This window comes from Micropterus dolomieu, linkage group LG02 (assembly GCF_021292245.1).
Source record: "Micropterus dolomieu isolate WLL.071019.BEF.003 ecotype Adirondacks linkage group LG02, ASM2129224v1, whole genome shotgun sequence".
Taxonomy (NCBI): Eukaryota; Metazoa; Chordata; class Actinopteri; order Centrarchiformes; family Centrarchidae; genus Micropterus; species Micropterus dolomieu.
The window spans coordinates 23,465,137-23,487,731 of NC_060151.1; the positions used below are offsets into that span (position 1 = coordinate 23,465,137).

Genomic DNA, 22,595 nt, shown 5'->3' on the forward strand with positions numbered 1-22,595 from the left:
TAACAAATATAACAAAAGGGCTTCTGAAATAAATTGCCAACCTCAGCTTTTATACAGTGAACCCATCATAGCTGCATTTGTATATTAGCTTAGTACAAAAGGACTGGCAACCTGAGCTCAGTTACCTGGATCTGAACGTTTTTTGTGTTTTTTTTACAGGCCATGACAAAGGACAGCCGTCCGCCAACGAAGGACCCCAGAGGGCCAAGATGGCGGCGCCCGTGTCAGACGCCGGCGAGTTTGAAAGCTGGCTGAATGATCGTCTGGACTTATTAGAAGTGGACCGTGAGGTGTATGGGGCGTACATTTTAGGGGTCCTGCAAGAAGAAGAGAGCGACGAGGAAAAAGAAGATGCGCTTCAAGGAATTTTATCCGCATTTCTGGTGAATATCCACAGCGGCATGTCCCGCTCAGCCACCAAGGCTGTGTTTTTTTCATGTGTTGCTGTCTGTCTTGTGCCGGGGTACTACGTGACAGCGCTTATGTTATCTGTCATATATGGAGCAAAATATCGACGTTAGACACAGCAGTATTTCTTCAACTTAGGTCCAGAAAGCACAGGCAGTGACATGAGCTGTTCTCTCCTCGCACGCCAAATCTCATTCAAAAATATGGAACTTTTAGTTAATTGTCTTTCACTGCAAGCACCAAGCAACATACGACTCAATATCTAATTCCTTAGAGTTTTTTTGACATATTCGGCTAAGGTAAAGAACCCCCTAATCCACGGTGCTGTTTAGCACAGATACATGTTGGGAATTGGTTAACCATTTGCACACCTGTGTAAGTTAGTTATAGTGAAAGTGGTGCTGTATAATAACGTATTGGGACCGTATTGAAATATCTAACCATAGATGTGTTCATTTAGGATAAGCTGCCATGATAAGCTTTGGCTGTTTTATCAACTGTTAGCCTGTTATTAGCTTAACAGGTAATAACAGTTCACTGAACTCACATAATGCAAAAACTGTTGATATGTTGTTTTCATATCCTCAATTATATCTTTGCATCAGCCTCTGGTAGACAAACCAGAAATAGGATCACAGTACCACAGCAGTGAATTAATGTTGTTGTCCTGTAGGGGCTTATCTGAAAAGCACATCACTATGCCTCATCTCATACTAACAGGCTGTGTGATGTATTGGGCTTTAATTACCTGGTTGGTTAGCTGTTGAGTATATAACTTGTACATAATTGTTACTTGTCCTTTGTGTGCAGGATGAGGACACTGTGGAAGATGTCTGCAAAGAGATGATCAAACAGTGGACAGAGTGCCACAGCCGATCAGCAGCCAAAAGAGATGCTGATGATGGTATTATGTAACTTTTGATTTATCCACATTGCTAATGTCATTGAAATGTAAAGATATTTTTTTCCTTAAAAGACCTCGTCAGTAAGAATAAAACTTCTGCTCCTCTCGGGGGAACCAGTTATCAAGGTTTGCACTGTCTTGGCAAATCCACATACAGTACTGTATAGCTATGATGCAACCTTAAACCAATGAAAATAAGAACAACAATGCAGTCCAAACTTGCACAAACATTTTACAGTCATAAGAATTCATATAAGCATTTTTAAGACAGCAGTCCAAAGTCAAACCAGCAGGCTCATCAACTCATCTAAATCTTGATTAAACATCAAAGACAGCTTGCTGCTGAGTCTGTCCTCAATACCAGGTAAACATACAGAGGGAGTAGCTCTTATTTTTATTATTTGTTGAGTTTGGAGCAGAGCGCAAGGCATTTTTGTCTCGGGGAGAGATTACCATTTCCTCCAAAAAAATTAACAAAAACAGATAATGAGACTGCAGAAAGTTTTGTGTTCTGGAAGTGTTTATGGCAAAAAGTAATTTGCACTGATTTTGTTTGTTTTGTCAGTGTTATTACTGGAAAGAGATTGTTTCCTGTGTGTACATAACCATAAGCATGTGTAAACTGTCTGGAGCCTCAGATGGGTACCCTTGTGGCTCCTGTGAAAGTAGCTTCATATTAACAGTAAAACATACTTTTATTGCAAGTAAAGGTACTAATTGTTACTGTGGTTAATTTACAGTTTGGCTGTGTTCTGTCACACCTTTTCTGTAGCTGAAGTCCAGGCCATCGCCAGTATGATCGAAAAACAAGCTCAGATTGTGGTGAAACACAAGGAGGTGTCTGAGGAGTCAAAGAAAAGGAAAGAAGCCCTCCTTGCTCAATACGCTAATGTAACCGACGAAGAGGAATATCCTTGATTTTGCTAATTGTGATGACAGTAATCCTAGAGTGGTCCATATGATTCACTTTAACTACCAATGTTTCTTTGACATCCATGAACATATTCGTAAGAAAGCAAATGGTTTATGTTGTCTCATCCAGTGAATATTTCCTTCAGAAAACATCCAGTCATGATCCTTAAGATGTTATCTCCTTGACTAAAGCACTGAAGCTGAAGAAGAGGAAACAAGCGGAAATAACTTTACTGGAAATGATAAATGTATCCTTTCTAAAGCTGTTTATGACCAGATGCTATTTAAAATCACATGGAATTCAGTGTTACTAATTGCGATATGAATAGATAATGGAATAGTTTCATAACCCTGACTACACAATTCACTGTTTCTACCATTTAGACCTCCATAGTGGTAAATTGAAGTAAAGGTAAATTAGCAGACTACGTTGGCTTTCATCCAGCTGTCCTTCACTGAAAGTGCCAGCCCTGTTTAAGAACACCAACGTGGAAGAGGTGCTGAACAGACAAAAGCAAAAGCGGGACCAGGCTCGTGAAGATGCTCAGAAGAAGAAGGAAGGGGACAAGATGCAGCGTGAGAAGGACAAACTAGCAAAACAAGACAGAAAAGAGAAGGAGAAGAAGCGTACACAAAAAGGTGAACGCAAAAGATAAAACCAACAGACAGAACAAATTGTAAGTGAAAACCCTTTCACTTACAATTACAGGTTTTGTTACAAATGAAAAGTTATTGCCTCTTTTCAGCTAAACCGCATCGACTCATTCAGTATGTGAACATGTCTTCATCAGACCCCTTCGACCAGATCCTTATTACTTTCTGCAACTCATCATACACATCAAGAACAATGTGATGGATGTTTCTTTTTTCTGGATGCTGATAGGAGTAGAGACAGACAGATGTTGTCTAGGAATAAATATCCTAATCTTTCTATGATGATGACTGAGTCAGTCTTATGTCGTTGATTAAAAAATTGCTTGTTTAAGTTCTGCCAATATGTTGTTTCAGAAACATGCTTTGGCTAAGCCTTGACACATTTATCCCTGAAATGACAAAACACAAATTGGATTGATAATACAAATGGAGGAATGCCTGTAAAGCGTCTCAGTCCACAGATCCACTAATATCCTGTTGATACGTTTAGGTTTTAGTTTTACGGTCTATGCATTTTCTGTCTGAAAATAACTATAAAGGAGAGGTTGATAAAATTTTACCTCAGATGTCATGTACCATAATTTGAATGTTTATAATGGGGTTCATCTTTTTAAATTAATAAAAAATAATCAAATTTGGATTGCTTTATTTTTAAAATTACCACTTACAGAACAACAAGGGAAAAAAAACAAAACATGAACATTAAAATGGCAGCGAATGGAACTGCTCATATTCACAAAGCATAGTCGGGAGTACTGATACAGAAAATGTCTACAGACTGATGCTTCCAAAGAACTGCTGCTCGACTTAGCTTTATAATGGATACAAGCTTTTGTCCCTAGCTGATAAACGGTCACACTGATAAGAATACTGTTTGATAGTACTATCTGAAAATAATCAGATGGAAAAGTGTGATTAATACATTTAAATTCTAAAACGCTGAACTTTCAGAAAGTCTCAGTTTCTTTTCTTACAGTTCAAACCTTTGACCAAATTACAGATAAAACAGTTTTCTGAATACAGTGTTGAGGCAAAAGGTCTTAAATTAATTGGAACATTTCAGAAAACATTTTATAATTTAGCATGTGCATATTAAACTGCATCCAGAGAATTACTTTAAGTTAGCTATGTTACATTTCACTGATAGGAATGATATTTGTTAATATACGTTTCTAATGGAAAATGTGATTGATACATTTAAATTTAAAACAAGAAGTTTGAGTATCTTTGGGATAGTTCAAACTTTACCAAATTACAGACAGATAAAACTTTTTTTTTTGATTACAGCATGTGAAGGTTACATAAACTGAAGCTGAAAATTAATTGGAACATTTTAGAAAACATTTCAATATTTAGCATGTTCATTTTAAACTACTGCCCTTATGATTCAATTATTGCTTGGGAATACCCAGAACTGAGGTTCCAATACATTTAAATAAATAAGTAAAACAATGAGGAATTCACTGAAATCTTACACATAAATAGTGCCTTTAAATACAACGGTGATGGAGCAAGATTCACGTTAATTTGGAACAGACACTAATTAAATGAAAAAGTTAAGATGCAGCAGGATAAATTACATTTCATGCAATTCCTACACAACAAAAGTTAGTCAACAGAAGCTCCTGGGTGCCAAAAAGTGCAGCCATCGTCAAGCTTCAAATTGCTCATCTCATATTATGCAGTGATCACTGTGTTGTAGGAAAATGTCACTGTAGACTTGCAGATAACATTTGTTTTTACATCACCCTATTGCCTGTGGGAAATTTATAATCAGGGCATTCTGAAGTGGTTTTAATTAAATCATGCTTGTTGCCTGCTAAATCATAACTTAAAAGAGTATCCCTCAAATGGAGAGAAGCACCTCTCTCTGTGTGTGGCCTCCCTGTTAAAATGGTGGTCCTGCTTATTGACAGGTTTCGGTAGTGTCATCTGGAGAGCACACCACAGGGCTGTGCGGAGCTTCCTAGTGGTAGCAGCAAGGTCCTTCAGTGCAATGACCAACAACAGGGTGTCTATGAAACAGAAGCAAGTTAGCACAGATAGCATTTAAGGGAGAGGATCATTTGTTTACCCTTGCAATATGAGTTACCTCTGTCCTCTGTAAAATGAACTCTCTGCCGCTGGTGTTTGGACATGCTGGCAATCTCCTCCTTCCGTCTTGCCTGGGTGATGCAAATAGCCATATGATGTCTGTTCAGTGCAGTGTGGATGTTGATATGGAGGGAAATGTTGTGCAGACACTCCATTCTATCCAGAAGGCTTGCCACCTGCAACACACCAACATAATCACCCTTATATTCCCCCCCTCAATCTTACAAATGGATTTCTTATTAAAAACATTCTACATACATTGCTACAATACGTTAGCAATTTTACTTAGTGGATATGCTTTTTCCATGTGTGTGCTTTTAAATTGCTTATTCACTTAATGGGGCGACCTCTTAACAAAAGCTCGGTGGTTCCCGCCTCCCCCAGTCTGCATGTCGAAGTGTCCTTGGGCAAATTGCTCCCGACTGCTGTGCCATCAGTGTGTGAATGTGACATAGTGTAAAGCGCTTTGAGTGGTCGCAAAGACTAGAAAGACGCTATACAAATACAGACCAGTTACCATTTAATATTCCAAAACAAGTTGAAATACATATAACATGTTAAAAATAATATAAAATCGTTAAAAAAAGAAGGAATTTAACTTTTAACCTAGCTACAACTAAAAAAAAACAAACCCACTAAGTTGGGACATGTTAGTTCGCATGCCAATTAGTGATTTGTTTTATTTGAACAACCAAGGCCAACATATGAACCCTGGACCTTCTAACTGCACAGAAATAGTTCATTTATCAACAAGAATCCCCAAAAGATTAACCGTTTCCCTTATTGGGTCTTTAAAATTAAACAAACCTCCAGGAGACTAATGACGGGAAGTCGTTTTCTCTTGATAGAACTCATGGGTGTGCAAAATAAAGCCACAAATATCACCTTCAGAACATGACAAGGCAGCAGTGACAAAATTCACCTGCAGATGGCAGCATGGAAGCAATTAATTCAGTGGTCTCACCCTTGCTTGTTCTCTCATGTGATTAACAATGAGGTGGTCTACTCTTGTGGGGTTTGGTGGAGTTTTGGGTAGGTCAGTGTTGGTCACTGCTGCAGTCTTTTTTCCAGCATGTGTCTTGGTGAGGATGACCTCTGTCTAAAATAGAAAACAAGTGAGAACATTTGCACAGCAGCAACATTTTTAAAAATTATTTATATATATTTTTTTTACTTCAGTCTAGTAGACAACCACATAGCTAACATGAACTAAAATGTTAAACTTTGTAGAGCTCATCTGAAATTAAATGTGAAAAGCACATGAGAAACTTAACATACATTTTCCACTGATCCCAAGCTAATATTGAATATTTTCCAATACCTGGTCCCAAATTGATATTTTTTTCTTATATCATAAACTGTATAGTGGACTAGAGCCCAGCATTTCAGCCCGAGTCCGATGGGGCCTGGCAGCCAATTTCCATGTCACAGCTCACACGTGGGCCGGGCGTTGGGCCTGTATTTAGCTTCTCCTACTTTTGTTTTCGACATCCATCAATTAAAAGAAACTAGGAGAAGTTGGAGATGGTAAAATAAAAGATAGGAAGATGATATATAACCTATCACATTGACACATGACAAAGTCTGCTCGCACGGACACACACAGACTGTGCTTCTGGCTGTAGTGTTAGGAGGCTGTCTCATTGTTTGGGATAGGCCATGTTTTGTGGTGAAGCCTTCATTTATGATACATAGCCAGGTGTAAGGTAAGACAACCTGTTTTTGTTAGTTATTATTTGTTTTTCAGCATACTGTTGCAAGCAGCAGCAGCCTGCCTCAGCTAGTCAAAAATGTTTAAATGGCTGCAACAGTAGTATAGGCTAGTAGTAAAAAAAATAAAAAAAACGGGCTCCAGACGGGCTCGGGCTTCTGAGAAGCTGTCAGACACAGCTCTATAGTGGAGACAGGCCACATTAAAAGTAGTACACCTAAAGTTGATAGATGTGTTTGACTGTTGAATAGCTCAAAGAAAATACTCAGTTTGTGATGTTTTGATAACAAATGAATTAACCATATAGCCATTGCCCAATACTGTTCTAAACTAGACAAAATCAGATTTCAAAAACATACCCTCTTTCTCTCCTTCTCCAAACACCTCCACTGCTCATAACACTCGTCCAGGTAGAAGTAAAGCTGGATCACAGGTCCTCCTTGATTCATCACCATTGACATTGTCATGGTTGAGCCCATGCCATGATAAGTGCTCTCTCCTCTGCGGGTCATCATGTCACTGGCATAGGAGTTGAAAGCGGCACACTCATTCGCTGACATATCTCCCACGTCCATGCCAGGAACACCACTTCCATAGGGCAGCGTGGATCTTGAACTGAAGTTAGAGGAGTTGATGGGCACGCTGGAGTGTCGTCTGTGGTCATTTACAGGATACATGAGAGGCATGAGCTGCTGTTTATTCCCTGCACTCACCATGGTGGTTTCTTCATCAAATCTCTGAGACTGCATGCTCCCCAGGTGGTCAACATACGGGTTATGTGAGAGGGCCTGTTTCATGTCTCCCCCTCTCATATTAGCGTTGGTTAGGGGTCTTGTAGAGAAACCTTCTCCCAGAAAGCCAGGCATATGCATCCTCATCTTTTCTTTCTGCATCTGTGGCTTGAACTTGCTCTGTATCGGCTCCTGCTGGATGTAATGCTTTGGATACTGGTTCATGCTCATTTTAAAGGGAAGTGAAGGTTTCTCTCTGTGCATGGTCATCTTGCTCTGGTATTGGTTTGGGAGGTTTAAAGATGCAGAGAATGGTTTTGTTGGCTGGAAGTACTCTGTGTTTTGAGGGCCGAAACCAGGTAGATCTTGAAAGGCATCATGCTTAAACGTCTGTTTCCTCACTCCTCCATTTCTTTCCGTCTGCACTGTCCCAAATTCTGTCACCAGCTGTTTTTGGGTCCACACTACAGGAGTACTTTGTGTTGACATTGCAGGACTGGAGATTTTCCATTGTTCAACCATGCTGTCTTCATGGTGCATGCCCACTGTCTGCCTGTGCATGTTTGGAAAGTCACCACGACATAAGCTATCATGCTCACCAGCCATGAACGACTGAAAACTGCTGACCAATTGATTAATGTTTTGTGGCACATACTGCTCATTACTGATGGGCTTTGGGCTGCTCTGGGTGGTGTGGTCTTCATAATATGGATGAAAGCATGGGCTCTTCATTTCTGTTTGAGGTCTAAAGACATCAATGAGGTCAGGGAAATTATTCAAAGGCTGACTATTCCCTCTTTCTCTATCAGCTGACGTGTTGGCATATTTGCTTTGTTGCATCTGTGACAGGCAGGTGTTTCCCATATTGGGTATTGGTAGACCTGGTGGCGGTTTCTGAGGACGAAGGGTGTAGCTGTCCCCGTCTCCGTTAAAAAGCCATTGCTGATTGGTAGCAAAGCCTTTGGACTGTTGACTAAACTCTTCAACATCTTTGTCCACTGACAGTCCCTGCGCTTTACTTAAAGCCTCACAGGATACATAGTGTGGAGGAAAGTTAGGATTTTGTTGCGTTTTACCCTCTGATTGAAAATACTGTAGCAGTTCTTCTCTCAAGGTCTTTGGAGACCAGACAGGATTACATGTGGGTAGGCTCCTAGAAAAAGAATTGAAGATCACCTTTAATGTTATAATAAATCTTTTGGGTTGTTAAACTCTTTGGTGTCACAGCAATAAATCATACAATACATACGAAACATTCAATGTGAATGCCTTAAACCTTGCCATACCGTTCACTGTAGTAGTGGTCTTGTGAATCTGCTTCATCCAAGATATTTGACACTAGACCCTGTAGATCAGTCTCCCCGTCACAATCAGGATTATCAGTGGGTTTCCTTAAAAGGAAAAGAAAAACCTCTAAATTACTGAACTCTAATTTCTCTTTTCCCCCCCCCTGTGAAAACATTCATTAAACAGTATGGCTGACAACTTTTTGAAAACATTTCTTCCACAATAAGACGGGCATCAAGTACATTTAAGTAAATTAGAAACAGCTTTGTTGCCAAGTAGTTTTACACATACAACGGAATTTGCTTTGGTGACAAAGTTTAAGCAAGTACTGAAGGTCAAGAATCATACAATATAGAATTAACATAAAACTATAAAATAAGAAAATGCACAATATTTACAGTGGGGCCAAAAAGTATTTAGTCAGCCACTGATTGTGCAAGTTCTCCTACTCAGAAAGATGGAGGTCTGTAATTTTCATCATAGGTACACTTCAACTATGAGAAAAAAAAAAAAATTATTTAAAAAAAAAAAAAAAAAAAAAAAATCCAGGAAGTCACATTGTAGGATTTTTAAGTTATTTATTTGTAAATTATGGTGGAAAAATAAGTATTTGGTCAAAAAAAAAAAAAAAAAAAAAGTTCAACTCAATACTTTTGAGACATAACCTTTGGTGCAATGACAGAGGTCAAACGTTTCTTGTAAGTCTTCCCCAGGTTTGCACACACCCTAGCTGGTATTTTGGCCCATTCCTCCATGCAGATCTCTAGAGCAGTGATGTTTTGGGGCTGTCGCTGGGCAACATGGACTCTCAACTCCCTCCACAAATTTTCTATGGGGTTGAGGTCTGAGACTGGCTAGGCCACTCCAGGACCTTGAAATGCTTTTTAACGGAGCCACTCCTTCATTGCCCGAGCGGTGTGTTTGGGATCATTGTAATGCTGGAAAACTCAGCCACGTTCCATCTTCAAGGCTCTCACTGATGGAAGGAGGTTTTGGCTTAAAATCTCACAATACATGGCCCCGTTCATTCTTCACACAGATCAGTTTTCCTGTCCCCTTTGAAGAAAAACAGCCCTAAAGCATGACGTTTCCTCCCCCATGCAACTCTGCATTCTTCTTCCAAACATGACAAGTTGAGTTTTTACCAAAAAGTTCTATTTTGGTTTCATCTGACCACATGATATTCTCCCAATCCTCTTCTGGATCATCCATATGCTCTCTGGCAAACTTCTAAGCAGGGGGACACACCTGGCACTGCAGGATTTGAGTCCCTCTCAGTGTAGTGTATTACTGATGGTAGCCTTTGTTACTTTGGTCCCAGCTCTCTACAGGTCATTCATCAGGTCCCTCCGTGTAGTTCTGGGAATTTTGCTCAACGTTCTCATGATCATTTTGACCCCACGGGATGAGATCTTGCGTGGAGCCTCAGACCGAGGGAGATTATCAATGGTCTTGTAGGTCTTCCATTTTCTTAAAATTACTCCCACAGTTGATTTGTTCACACCAACCTGCTTGCCTATTGTAGATTCACTCTTCCAGCCTGGTGCAGGTCGACAATTTTCTTCCTGGTGTCCTTCGACAGCTCTTTGGTCTTGGCCATGGTTGAATTTGGAGCCTGACTGTTTGAGGCTGTGGACAGGTGTCTTTTATACAGATAACGAGTTCAAACAGGTGCCATTAATACAGGTAACGAGTGGAGGACAGAAGAGCTTCTTAAAGAAATTACAGGTCTGTGAGAGCCAGAAATCTTGCTTGTTTGTGGGGGACCAAATACTTATTTTCCACCATACTTTACAAATAAATTCTTTAAAAATCGTACATTTGATTTCCTGGATTAGTTTTTTCTCATTTTGTCTCTCATAGTTGAAGTGTACCTATGATGAAAATTACAGACATCTCTCATCTTTCTAAGTAGGAGAACTTGCACAATCAGTGGCTGACTAAATACTTTTTGGCCCCACTGTATATTGATTGGACAAAAGAGTAGTGCGATTGCCTAACACTACTGAACTACATGTGGGATAGTGCAAAGATGAAGAATCACACACCTGAACATTATAGTTAAAAGTGAATACCTGCTTTTAATGCTGCTCTGGCCACAACTGATAAGGCCAAATGGATCATCATGAGCACTGTGGGACCAGGGCATGTAGGATGCCGTGTCCTGTTCCTGCAATGAGACGCTAGGCATGGAAACGAAAGGCAATGCCACACTACCTTTGTTTCCACCTGCTACATTTACACTAGCCTGAAAGAGAGGGAAGCTAAAGTTAATCAATCTGAAGCTCACCTGAGCAGATCATTCACTTATTGAAACAACTGCTGTAGGTACCACACAAGCTTTAAACTATTTAAAAACACAAATGCAGAACTTGAAATTATTAGTTAATTAATCAATTGATCGATAATGACTTAGTGACTATTTTGATAATGAAACAGTGAATTCAATAGTACGAATTTACTGCTCTTTTAGTTATATATATCATTGTAAATTTTATATTTTGGGGACTGTTGGTCAGACAAAACGCAATTTTCAAGACATCGATATACCATAGCTATGACCCTAAAATTATATAGCTTACCTGACGCTGGTATGTGGGAAAGAGTGAATTTGTAAATGTGTTCTGGTGCCCATCAAATGCCATTCTGAACTTCCTTGAACTTTACCTGATTCTTTACTTCATTACTGATCTGGCAAAACACAAAGTACTCATTGTTAATATTTGATATAACCTTGCGTGACAGAGGTTTTAGCTCAAATACAAATTATTTGCTAGCTAACTGCAATTTCAGAGGAAGAAAATCAACTACCTAACTTAACTTAGCCGTTAAGTTAGTAGATTAAGCTAGTAACGTTAGCAAGCTGTCGACTCTGGCTAATTAGGACTAACGTTAAACTTACGCCAGAATTATTACAACTGCTTCCCCGCCAGGCAAATTTGGCTAACTTCGCCTAACATTAAACAAACCAAGTTATATGGTTAAAACACGAACCTACCTGTATAAGTTAAATAACGGGAGCTTTTGGAGTCAACAGTTTTCTTCAGTGTAAGTACATTAGCCTCAAGTGCTCGCGTGCCCCCCCAAGTTCGATGTGGCCCTCGCGACCTGAGCGCACATTGGCTGAGAAGATCTATTTTTAGTCCAATCAAGAGAAGAAACAAGCACCTAGCAACATCTGGTGTCACTCTCTCTGCCGTAGTGTTGTAGCATGGACACACAGGTGGACCGGAGTTTATCAATATAGTATAAATGGCATAAATTAAATGAAATTTTAATATGCACTCATTGCTGATTATTATTTATGTTTTTTATTGTTGTTATTATTGTTACTATATTGTGCTTTCTCTTTTCAAATTACATTTTTTTTATTAATTTTACTTTATTGACTTTCCTTTGCAATGTAATTATTGCATTATTGCTATATTAAATATTTATTCAGTTTAGTCCTGTTTAGCTACTTAAATTAGATCATTTAAGTAGATTTTGTTCAAATAAAATTTATTTCAATTCCATTTAATTCAAGAGTTATTTACAAAGTACCAAATTAGTCCCAATTTTGTTGTGGAGTACGAACATTGCATGGACAATAAAGTACACTAGGTGGGAAGTCTACCTCCTCCTCCTCGAAGTGGAACTTGAAAGTCTATTTGGACGCATCTACTGGGCCACGCAATCCAGCTGTGGAGTCAAGTGTGACAAAATTACCAAAATACTTATGTAGTATACAAGCGATATTACCTTCAAAATAAAAGCATTCACTTGGGCTATACAAAACTTAATAAAACCATTGCCTTTTAACAAAATTGGATAATATCAATGCAGTCCATTCCAATTGAATATGAATCTGATGCTGTATTTAATTTGTTGTATACTGTTTGATATTAATGTAATATGGACTGGATGGATGAATGCAATTTATATAATTTTAATACATTATTCTTATTATGTATTATTATTATTATTAGTATTATTATTATTATTACTACATATTATTATTACTATTATTAAACTGAAATTACATAGGCCTACATTTTAATTTTGGTAGCCTGCAACCAATAGTTATTGGTTAGGCCTACATATCAGTCGTTTATTTATTATATTACCTATTTGTGCTATGCTGGTACCTTTCACCAAAGCAAATTCCTTGTATCTGTAAACCTACTTGACAATAAAGCTGCTGACATTGTTGGCTACAAATAAGCTTGTACAAATAACTAATTTTCGTCAAATAGAACTTTATTTTGAAAGGTATTACCGGCAGTGATATTTCTTATTGTGGCTACCTTGACAACTGTGAAAGAATCGGAGTTGAGGAAAAGAAAAAAGTCAGCTATCAGTGTTTTCAATGCAAAGCGGAGACAAGCACTAAGAGAGAAGCGTCCAGGTCTTTACCACTGCAGTTTTTCCTTTTAGTTAGTTTTGCTCGTAATATTGTGCAAATTAGATAATTGATGATACATAACAAAACAAATTTAGAGCAAGTTAATCGGACTAAAATTGTTGTTTTAAACTTGGGAAGATGACTTTGTGGAAGTCCTGCTCTGTTGCACTCCTGCTGCCTCTGCTGATATCAGCCCAGTATCAAGGGGACAGTGGAATAGTCGTCCCGGAGCATGGATTTTGTCAGCCGATTTCAATACCTCTGTGCACGGATATTGCCTATAACCAAACCATCATGCCAAATTTAGTCGGCCATTACAACCAGGAGGACGCAGGGCTCGAGGTGCACCAGTTTTACCCTCTTGTAAAGGTACAGTGCTCGCCGGAGTTGAAATTCTTCCTTTGCTCCATGTATGCGCCTGTGTGCACGGTTTTGGAGAAGGCCATTCCTCCCTGCAGGTCAATCTGCGAGAGAGCCAAGCAGGGCTGCGAGGCTCTCATGAACAAGTTCGGCTTCCAGTGGCCGGACCGACTGCGCTGCGAGAACTTCCCTGTGTTGGGAGACGGACTCTGTGTGGGCCAAAACGATTCCTCCACCGCCACTGTCCCACCCATCATTTCTGTCCCGGGGACCCAGGACATGTCCGCGGTCTCCACACATGAGAGGCCTTTTCGTTGCCCGCCTGTTCTCAAAGTACCCCCATATGTAAATTATAAGTTTTTAGATGAGAAGGATTGTGCAGCTCCATGTGACCCATCAAGGAGCGGTGGGAATATGTTTTTCAGTGACAAAGAGATTCATTTCTCCCGCATATGGATTCTTGTTTGGTCTGTGCTTTGTTGTGCATCTACATTATTCACAGTAACCACCTATTTAGTTGACATGCAGCGCTTCAGATACCCTGAGCGGCCCATCATCTTCCTCTCTGGCTGCTACACAATGGTCTCCATCGCCTACATAGCTGGCTACTTCCTGGGGGACAGAGTGGTGTGCAACGACAGCTTCAGCCCAGATGGTTATAAAACCATCGTCCAAGGCACCAAAAAGGAAGGTTGCACCATCCTATTCATGATGCTCTATTTCTTCAGCATGGCCAGCTCCATCTGGTGGGTGATCCTGTCTCTCACCTGGTTCCTGGCAGCAGGTATGAAGTGGGGCCATGAGGCAATTGAGGCCAACTCTCAGTATTTTCACCTGGCAGCCTGGGCAGTGCCAGCCGTTAAGACCATCAGCATCCTGGCCATCGGGCAGATCGAGGGTGACGTGCTTAGCGGCGTCTGCTTTGTCAGTCTCAGCAACCTGGACCCTCTACGAGGCTTTGTGTTGGCCCCACTCTTCATTTATCTCTTCATCGGTACCTCTTTTTTGCTGGCCGGCTTTGTGTCACTGTTCCGAATCCGCACCATCATGAAACACGATGGCACCAAGACAGAGAAGCTGGAGCGACTGATGGTGCGGATTGGGGTATTCAGCGTACTCTACACCGTCCCTGCAACCATTGTTATTGCCTGCTTCTTCTATGAGCAGGCCTTCCGCCCCCACTGGGAGCGCAGCTGGGTCAGCCATAACTGCAGGGGCTTGGCCATCCCCTGCCCTATACAGAGTGGGCCCCGCATGACTCCAGACTTCACTGTCTACATGATCAAGTACCTGATGACACTGATTGTGGGTATCACTTCTGGTTTCTGGATCTGGTCCGGAAAGACGCTCCACTCCTGGCGTAAGTTCTACAGTAGGCTGACAAATGGCAAACATGGAGAGACCACTGTCTAGAATAAAGGGACATCTAAATGTTGCTGGGACTAATGTTGTGCATTAATACCTGTTTTTCATGTGATAGGTAAGTTGCACAGTTAGCAGCTATATGTTCTTACAGCATTTGTATTCGCCTCAGCTTAATAGCCTGCATGCAAAACTGAGGGTCAGAGTTTGACAAAAGGGCAAGCTGGATAAACAAGAACTGAACCTGACTGTCTGAACAAATAACAAGCATGGCGATGGATGCCATGTGCTGAAATGCTCCCCTCCCCTTCTCTTTTCTTAAAGCCACCTCAAACTCAAAGGAAGTGATGATCCAGCAGCCAAGAACATAGGGAGTGGGGGAATGAGGTGTGGAAGAATGGCAGTTTATTATTCTATTCTAACATTTCATAAATGAAATTGTAAATAGTATTTGTAAAAACATGAAATTATATATTTGTATTTAAAGAAAGTAAATACTTTTCCTTATCTGCTAGTGTACCTGCTTTACGTTTGCACTGTAAGAAATGCCACCGTAGATGTAGTCATGCGCCTTTTTTATTAATTGTTGGTTTTAAATTTTTTATGGATTAAAAGAATGTTTACAGTTCAGGATATCAAAAAAACTTGTTTGTTTTAGCCCACTGCATTGTCACTCCTCTTTAAACAAAAACATGTGCTGAGACGGCAAAATATGCAGATATCGTCAAAAACCTATTAATCAAATGCTTAATTTTAAATGCCTAGTTCAAGGGGGACAAACAGTATTGATTATTTTTTTGCCCTTCCTTATGTTCAGTATTCTTTAACAATTAAATAGTGTCTTCATAGCAAGTTATTTTCTTTGATAAAAGAACCGCCATGTTGTTTTCTCAAGGGCGTGCGGGTTGTGTCACACCTAAACATCTGTTTCCTTAGACTGGCAGGCAACAGTAGAAGATAATTGGATTTTGCTTCTTACACATGACTGTAACCCTCAGGGATATGCAAGGACTGAGTTTATATATGAGACTGTCAATTGAACACACCTCTCCTGTTAATCTCTTATCCCACAAATTGTCAATATATTCTGAAATATTTCACATCTAAATGTTTTGTGTCTTGAGAATCTGCTGCCAACCTGTAAGAATGCGGAGGCCTTCCTCATACACGTATACTAACATCGACTTCAAGTGCAAAACAAAACAAGAAACTTTTTTTTTGCCTGTTGTTGGAGAGGGTTCGGTTAAATCAACAGGATTCATCTGGCATGAAAAGTCAGTGCTGTTGTAAGGTGTGAAAATGTTCCTGCCTGCCTGTTTGGCGAAGGGAAAACAAGGTGTTCAGCTTTGCTATATAGTGTTACTTCTCTGGAGCCACTGTGCTCCGTGCCAAGTTGGAATCCCCCAAGCCATGCATGGCTGAAACTGAACCTCGTCTGCGGTGATGTCATGAAGTAGATGGGTGTGTTGGAGAAAACCGATCCTCTTGCCTCAGAGCAGAGGCTCTGGGCTAGAAGCAGGCGTTTGAGAATTGCACGCACATACAGTACTTTGTGTGTGTTCATATTTTTACTGCAAAGTTTTAGAGGGGCACATAATATAGAACCCATAATCACTATATCAAGCTGTATCTCTGTAGGTTACAGTACAATTACTGACATGAGTTTACCATGAGCAGAGCCTTACAAATGGACCTCTCTTATATCTCATGACCTGTTGGACAAGTTGAAGTTTGTCGTTTTTATGTCCTTATCTGGAATTGAATAAAGAAGGGTTGTAATAACAGACAGGTGAGAGTGATTAAAGGTAGGAACAGATACTCTGAGGGGGGAAAACCATAAATCTACCCTCTAACACCCCCTCAGCCTCTACCCTTCTTCCCTCTCTCTGCTCAGATGAATGGGGGGAATGCGGGTGAGTCAGTGGAGCGGTGCTGGGCCTTTGCCTAGTGACAGACAGTCTCCTGTGTGCTGCTCACTTCAAAGCACCGCTGAAACCTGACTAGCTCCTTGTAAACATTGCCGCCTGGCCCGAAGGCCCACTTCCTGCGCTTAACTCAACTTAATGGCTGGCTTGTTTGGCTTTGCAGTGAGGCAGAGAAACGAACGAAGAGAGAAGAGAAGCGGCATGGGGCGGGGTGCTGGTGGTAGACACTGAGCTTGTTTTAGGGTATAGGGGAGGAGGGGTTTGGAGAGCGTGATGGAAAATTCAGTATGATTTGGTTGCTTTTGTCTTACTCCAGGGGAGAACAACAAAGAAAGGAAGAAAAGGAAGATTCAAATGAGGATAGACGTGACTGATTTTGTGAATATTTCAGAACGTGAAAACTAAATGTAATCAGATTCTGTGCATTTAACTCATGCCAGAGGGGAAAAAGCTTTTTAGTAATCTTTTCTAAGTAAATCTTGATGTGTATGTTGCACGACCCATCTCGGGAACTTTTACGTAGACTTTACCAGGTAGACCTTTTCTATACATGCAGAAAAATGTTGGGAATGAAGGACGTTCAGTTTTATTATAAAACACTGTGACAAACTTGATGTATCAAACTTGTTTATATTAACTGCACAAGAGGTGGTAGGCTCTATAGTGTGGATTCTTTTGTCTTCAAAGCTGGTGCCCATTTTTTCAGCAGCAACCATCTCTCATGTTAGTCTTGCATGCAGACGTTTTCTGCTCGCTTGAAGGCAAGAAGGGACAAGCCAAGGATTGGGGGTAAGACAGGAAGAATGCTCCTTGAGTTGATATTATGATGTCGCTCTTATTGGAAGAAGGCCTTGACATGTCAGAAAAGGATCATGTTGTTAGTCACAAGCGCCAGTGTTCTCACTGTAAGTGGGGAGCTATTGTTCATGTTTGTGCAAATGTACCAGTAACTTATTTTTACTGTATAAGAATTATATCAGTCATGAAGGGGCTTAAAATCAGACAAAGGAAATCAGGACTGATGAAAAGAGAAAAATGTGGGAGAAGGGAAAAAGAAAAAAAACCTACCCAGACATGTAGTAGGACTGTTTCTAATCAAATCTTGGCACAAACTCAAGAACTCGTGGTCTCAAGGCTAACACTAGATCAGTTGCAGTCATACATTATCCGAAACCATAGGAGAGCAGCTGAGAGTTACCAGAGCACATACTATATCTATCTGTCTTGCTGTCCCTTGAAATCTCAACAGGAAGTGCAATATGTTCTTTCTCCTCCTATCATTGCTTTCAGAGGCAGCCACTGTGAGTGGGATGGAGCGTAACAAGTTGGCAGGAGACTGAAGGCTTAAATGTGCATTTCAGTTTCTGACTTTGATTCAGGGCCTCCAGCCATAAATACTGGTCCTGACAGTCACCAAGAGGAGGCGTCCTGCTTTTTTGTCCATTTATCTCATGTCCACTAAAATAATTTTTTAACATGACATCCGCCTTACTCTTCTTAAATTCAGAGCCGTGTTTTTCACTGAAAGATATGATGCCTGAAAAATGTTTGACTGTTTAATTTATCAGAACATATAAAAGTACTGCTCCTCAGCAGCCATTGTTGTTTGTGCTGTTGAAGAACTGCATTGTTCGGCAAAAACTAACATCACTGGTACAAAAAAAATATATCTTTTGGATTTTATTTCTTTAAATATAAGTATGATGATTTGTCCTCCTGGTCCCTTATAGGTTTGCATCATGCTGTACATGATGTCCAGACATTCTTAAACCACTGAACACAGCATATCATACATTATTGCTTAAGTAATCAGATCAACATCTGGGCTACATCGTTGCAGCATTTGTAAATAAAGTAGAAATTGTGACAAGGTGTTTGGCCCACCAAGATTTATATCTTTACATTCTTAGTGGCTCACTTTCATGCCTCATGCATAGCATTTGCCTGGGATTTTATTGCTCTTAAGTGCACAGACCACTCGGGTGGCTTTGACAAGAATACAAACACAACAGACCAGTCAATGCTGACTGATGTTAGGGGTGTTTTTGTCCCCATGACCTTCAGGGCGAGGGTGCTCTGAATATGGTATTAGGGTTGGAAGTGAGAGAGTGCCTCAGAGCCTCTCCAGATGCTGAGCAGAGGTGCCGACAGCTGCGTGACAGATATTTTGGGAGCCTGCAGCACGCCTGGGATAATAATGGGCTTGATTGGGAGGAGTGTGTGAGGAGGGAAGGGAATGGTTAATGTGTATCCAGACACCACAGTGTGTACACAGCCATGCCACTGTCATAAACTTTCGGGTGATGGTGCAAGTAGCAAAAGATCACACAATGAGGGATGAAGTGTTTCAGGCTACTATTTTATGTCCTTGTATTTTAACTTTTCAGTTTAATACATTGATTGAAAGTTTTTTTGTCGCAGTGTTTATTGGTTAAAATGTTATTATCTGGGTATATTTTCATCCAAACCCCCTGCACAAGAGTTTAGTGTAACAATATCTATGGTTCTGATACATGAAGCTACAGAGATAGATCACCTTTTAGAGTATGTCTACAGTGGTAGCCCAAAGCATTCTGGTGGATGTGTCATTTTTCATAGTGTCCATGTGTCTTGTAATGAATCTAGAGTATGTTGTCCACCACTGAGTACATACCTTTACAATGAATTACACATATTGTGCCATATTTTGAGTTGTGACGTGCATTATCAGCAGATATAATGGCATCTTTTTGTGATTTCTATTTCAAAACAGTTGGACCTGCAACCTAGTAGTAGTTGGAAGTAAGAGATTATAATTTCTTGAAATAACAATGGGCCAAAGGACGGTTTGTTCCTATGTAGCAGGGGCTAAAAAGTGAGTCTTAAAAGCCACACAGTTAAGCAGCTGTGGAAGTAATCACTGAGCTTGTAATTGATGAATCAATCAATCCCCTGCAGTTACATTACAAGCCAGTAAAATCTTTCTTATTGGCGCATTATTGCAATAGTGCAACACTCGGAGCACCTGCATCTTCAGGTAAACAAGGTGTATTAAACAGGACGAGAGAGCTCTAATCTCGTCTATGGCTAAACTCCCGTGGGCCCCAGCAAGGCCTCAGGCTTCAACGATGACTTATTGAGTCGGCTCCTCTCTGGCGAGCACCGGCCCTCACCGTTTTAATGGAGGCACTCTTAACAGCTCTTTTTGAGGAATTTACAGCCCTGGCCCCGTCCCACTCATAGGGTAGGCAGGGAGGGAAGCACAGTGCAGCCTTGTCCCAACAGAGCCAGCAGTGGAAATGAACAGCTTCAGGCAAGGTGGCTGCAGAGCTCCCGTGTGAGCGAGTGTGTGCCCATCTGTCTCTCTGTGTGTTCACTTGGCTGTATGTGCCTCTGAGCTTGTGTTCATGTGTGTAAAACCAAGTGAATGAGTGAGTTATAGGAGGGCTCCAGTTCTGTAGGTTCTCTCTGTAATTTCACTCTCTGCACAGTGTAATCGCTTCCATGTGGGCCCTCACTAACAACAGAGTGGTGGAGGGGCCTCATCGCAAAGGTGGGAGTAGAAGTGTAACACATGGACGCACAAATGCTCAAAAATGCTCTCTCTCATGGAAAAAGAACTACCAAGCCTGTTCACTAATGTAACAGAAGTAAAGATAAAAGAGAATAAAAGATTTGGTAAGGTTATTAAAAATTGTATCTGGCTGGGTGGTACTTTAATCCTGTGTAATGTATTTTTGAAGGATCTTTACAGTTCAATTTAAAAACAGGAACTACTGTACAACTGTTTTGCCACTGGCATATCAAACCCCGAATGTGTAGTGTCTAAGACCTGCGTGCAAACAAGATAAAATTGTATTATTCCAGTCTCTCAATTTATGAAATAGCAGGAAGGCCAGCATGCCTCATTTATGCACATTAGTTACTTCCTTTAGATATTCAGGAGTTTTGTGGTTTTCCTTTGCATCCTGTGTTTTTTTTTCAGTTGTAGTGGCTCCCACCACACGTTGAACCATCAGCCTGGAATGCCCCAAGGACTGCTGGGCCAGACAGTCATGGTCAATGTGTGAAACCAACAGAGCGAAAAACAACAGGACCTTTTGCGCAACGGGGTCAGCATTTAAAGACACCTCTACAGAGCTGGTTTGCTATTTAAGCCGCAGGGAAGACAAATTATAAGGTACAAGAAATCCTGATGGGAGGGATGGTATTTATGCAACTTTATGTACAAGTCAGGAAATGTAAAAACACTCACAGTGAAATGTGATCTGAACTGAGATTTTATTCTAAAATCAACATTTGGAGTTTTAAACTTGACATTCAAAGATCTGATTACAGAAATAGCTGATGTTAATATTGTTATGGTAAACAACGCCCCCTGCTGTTTTGGCACATATAGGATACTACACTACAGTAGCCTACACACCTTTTGTGAACACACAAATTAATCACACAAATAAAATATAATGAAATGGTCCCTCAACAATAAAATACTCAGTTATTTGGTGTCCTGTTAGTGACCATGCGTAAGTTCTTTGTATAAAAGCTGGATGAGTTTTACTTTGACAGTCCATTATTTCCCAAAGGAAGGCCCTTGTGTGCAGAAACACATCCACTTCTGTGGGAATAGTGAGTGGTGGTATGGCCAGCAGGCGAAGTCCGGGGTCACTGGTTACATTGTGTAACTTGTGTACAAGTGTTACATTTTTCACGGCGCCTTGGAAGCTTCATAATATTCTCACTGAAAAGTTGCATTTGTGTATTGCTTTATAAAGTAAGCACAAAATGTCAGTAGGTTCTTAAAGCCACAACTCTGCTAGCGGTGAAAGCAGTGAGTAGAAAATGTATATGGTGAAGTGGTAGGAGAAGTACCGATCTTTTGCTTAAGTACACTGTAAACCCGAATAAGTTCAGAATACTCAAAATATTTGTGGAAACTGATTACCTCAAACAAAGTAGTGGTAATATTTTTGAGTAAACCTTAATTAAATTTAATACATTTTTAAAAACATTATTAAAATTAAATTCCACTTATTCTTTACTCAATAAATGTAATTGTGCACAACTTATATCCTGAGGGAAATCTACTCAAAAAGATTAATTGTGCTAGACTCAAATACTAATGGAAACTCACTCAACAAAATTACAAAATGCCCATTTTCAGATGATAGTCCTCAAAAATACAAATACAACTCCATTATTACAATTCAAGTTCTCTTTATTAGTATCATCTTCTCACAACATCTTCCGTCATTTTTACATTTAACAGACATAAAATAAGGCACATCTTGCATAAAGCTGAATAGACCAATTAACTGACTGCTTGATCAGATAATTAACCAGCAACAATTTTGATGTTTGTTTTCATTCTTTTTTGCAATAATGTTGAACATTCTCTATTTCTAGATTCTTAATGAGATCTTTGGTGTTAAGTTATAATACTTAACTTGAATCTTAAGCTAAATAAAATTTCCTTTTACTACTTACTTTACTGTGTTTTGTGGAAAATTCAACTATGCATAATTTTATTCCATCAGCAGCACTTTTACTTAAATAATATAAAAGGGAGCTTTAAATGTGGAGTCTTATAGAATCATAAGCAAATAAAGATAGATAATAAAGATAGATAAGATTGAATTAACAAGCTGGCATGCGGTGGACCTGCTGACGTGAAAAATGGATCACTGGTGGGGGAAAAAAAGAAGAGTTCTGTGTCTTTTCGGTGACTTTATAAAACATAACCTACTGCTGATGGAAAAACTCAGGGGAGCAGACAGGGAGACAGAGAGAAGCAGGGAAAGCCGGTGTGTTTGCAGTGACAGACCAGAGGTAAAAGGTGTGTGTGTGAGTGAGTGGAGGGAGAAGTCGAGGTAGGCGCAAGGCA

General features: G+C 40.1%; 4 protein-coding genes across 5 annotated transcripts in view; 3 read left to right on the top strand and 1 right to left on the bottom strand.

Annotated features, from left to right (window-relative positions):
* LOC123967290 (zinc finger protein 385C-like) overlaps window positions 1-22,595 on the top strand; it is a 611,432-nt gene that overhangs the window by 77,404 nt on the left and 511,433 nt on the right. The gene's annotated exons all lie outside the window — the stretch shown is intronic.
* ccdc43 (coiled-coil domain containing 43) lies at window positions 183-3,516 on the top strand. Its single transcript, XM_046034533.1, has 5 exons — window positions 183-383; window positions 1,219-1,312; window positions 2,085-2,220; window positions 2,420-2,472; window positions 2,693-3,516. The coding sequence occupies exons 1-5, from the start codon at window positions 210-212 to the stop codon at window positions 2,878-2,880; spliced, it is 645 nt and encodes a 214-aa protein (XP_045890489.1). The 5' UTR covers window positions 183-209; the 3' UTR covers window positions 2,881-3,516.
* On the bottom strand, window positions 3,508-11,829 carry moto (minamoto). 2 transcript variants are annotated; one of them, XM_046034312.1, is made up of 8 exons: window positions 11,700-11,829; window positions 11,284-11,392; window positions 10,777-10,949; window positions 8,701-8,805; window positions 7,043-8,567; window positions 5,937-6,071; window positions 4,971-5,148; window positions 3,508-4,893 (listed from the first exon to the last, which is right to left on the bottom strand). In XM_046034312.1, the coding sequence occupies exons 2-8, from the start codon at window positions 11,344-11,346 to the stop codon at window positions 4,703-4,705; spliced, it is 2,370 nt and encodes a 789-aa protein (XP_045890268.1). In that variant the 5' UTR covers window positions 11,347-11,392; window positions 11,700-11,829; the 3' UTR covers window positions 3,508-4,702. The 2 variants fall into 2 exon arrangements, with proteins under 2 accessions (XP_045890268.1, XP_045890276.1); XM_046034320.1 differs by having other exon boundaries at window positions 11,284-11,387; window positions 11,700-11,718.
* On the top strand, window positions 13,047-15,435 carry fzd2 (frizzled class receptor 2). Its single transcript, XM_046034388.1, has one exon. It carries the CDS (start codon window positions 13,224-13,226, stop codon window positions 14,856-14,858), a length of 1,635 nt encoding a protein of 544 aa, XP_045890344.1. The 5' UTR covers window positions 13,047-13,223; the 3' UTR covers window positions 14,859-15,435.

Excerpts from the sequence above, each read along its gene's own strand:
- fzd2 (XM_046034388.1), top strand. The coding sequence starts at position 13,224 with ATGACTTTGTGGAAGTCCTGCTCTGTTGCACTCCTGCTGCCTCTGCTG.
- ccdc43 (XM_046034533.1), top strand. The coding sequence starts at position 210 with ATGGCGGCGCCCGTGTCAGACGCCGGCGAGTTTGAAAGCTGGCTGAAT. Across the intron at positions 1,313-2,084 it reads CAAAAGAGATGCTGATGATG|CTGAAGTCCAGGCCATCGCC; the intron begins GTATTATGTAAC and ends CCTTTTCTGTAG. Across the intron at positions 2,221-2,419 it reads AATGTAACCGACGAAGAGGA|TGAAGCTGAAGAAGAGGAAA; the intron begins ATATCCTTGATT and ends TGACTAAAGCAC.
- moto (XM_046034312.1), bottom strand. The coding sequence starts at position 11,346 with ATGGCATTTGATGGGCACCAGAACACATTTACAAATTCACTCTTTCCC. Across the intron at positions 8,568-8,700 it reads GACCACTACTACAGTGAACG|GAGCCTACCCACATGTAATC; the intron begins GTATGGCAAGGT and ends TTCTTTTTCTAG. Across the intron at positions 4,894-4,970 it reads TCATTTTACAGAGGACAGAG|ACACCCTGTTGTTGGTCATT; the intron begins GTAACTCATATT and ends TCTGTTTCATAG.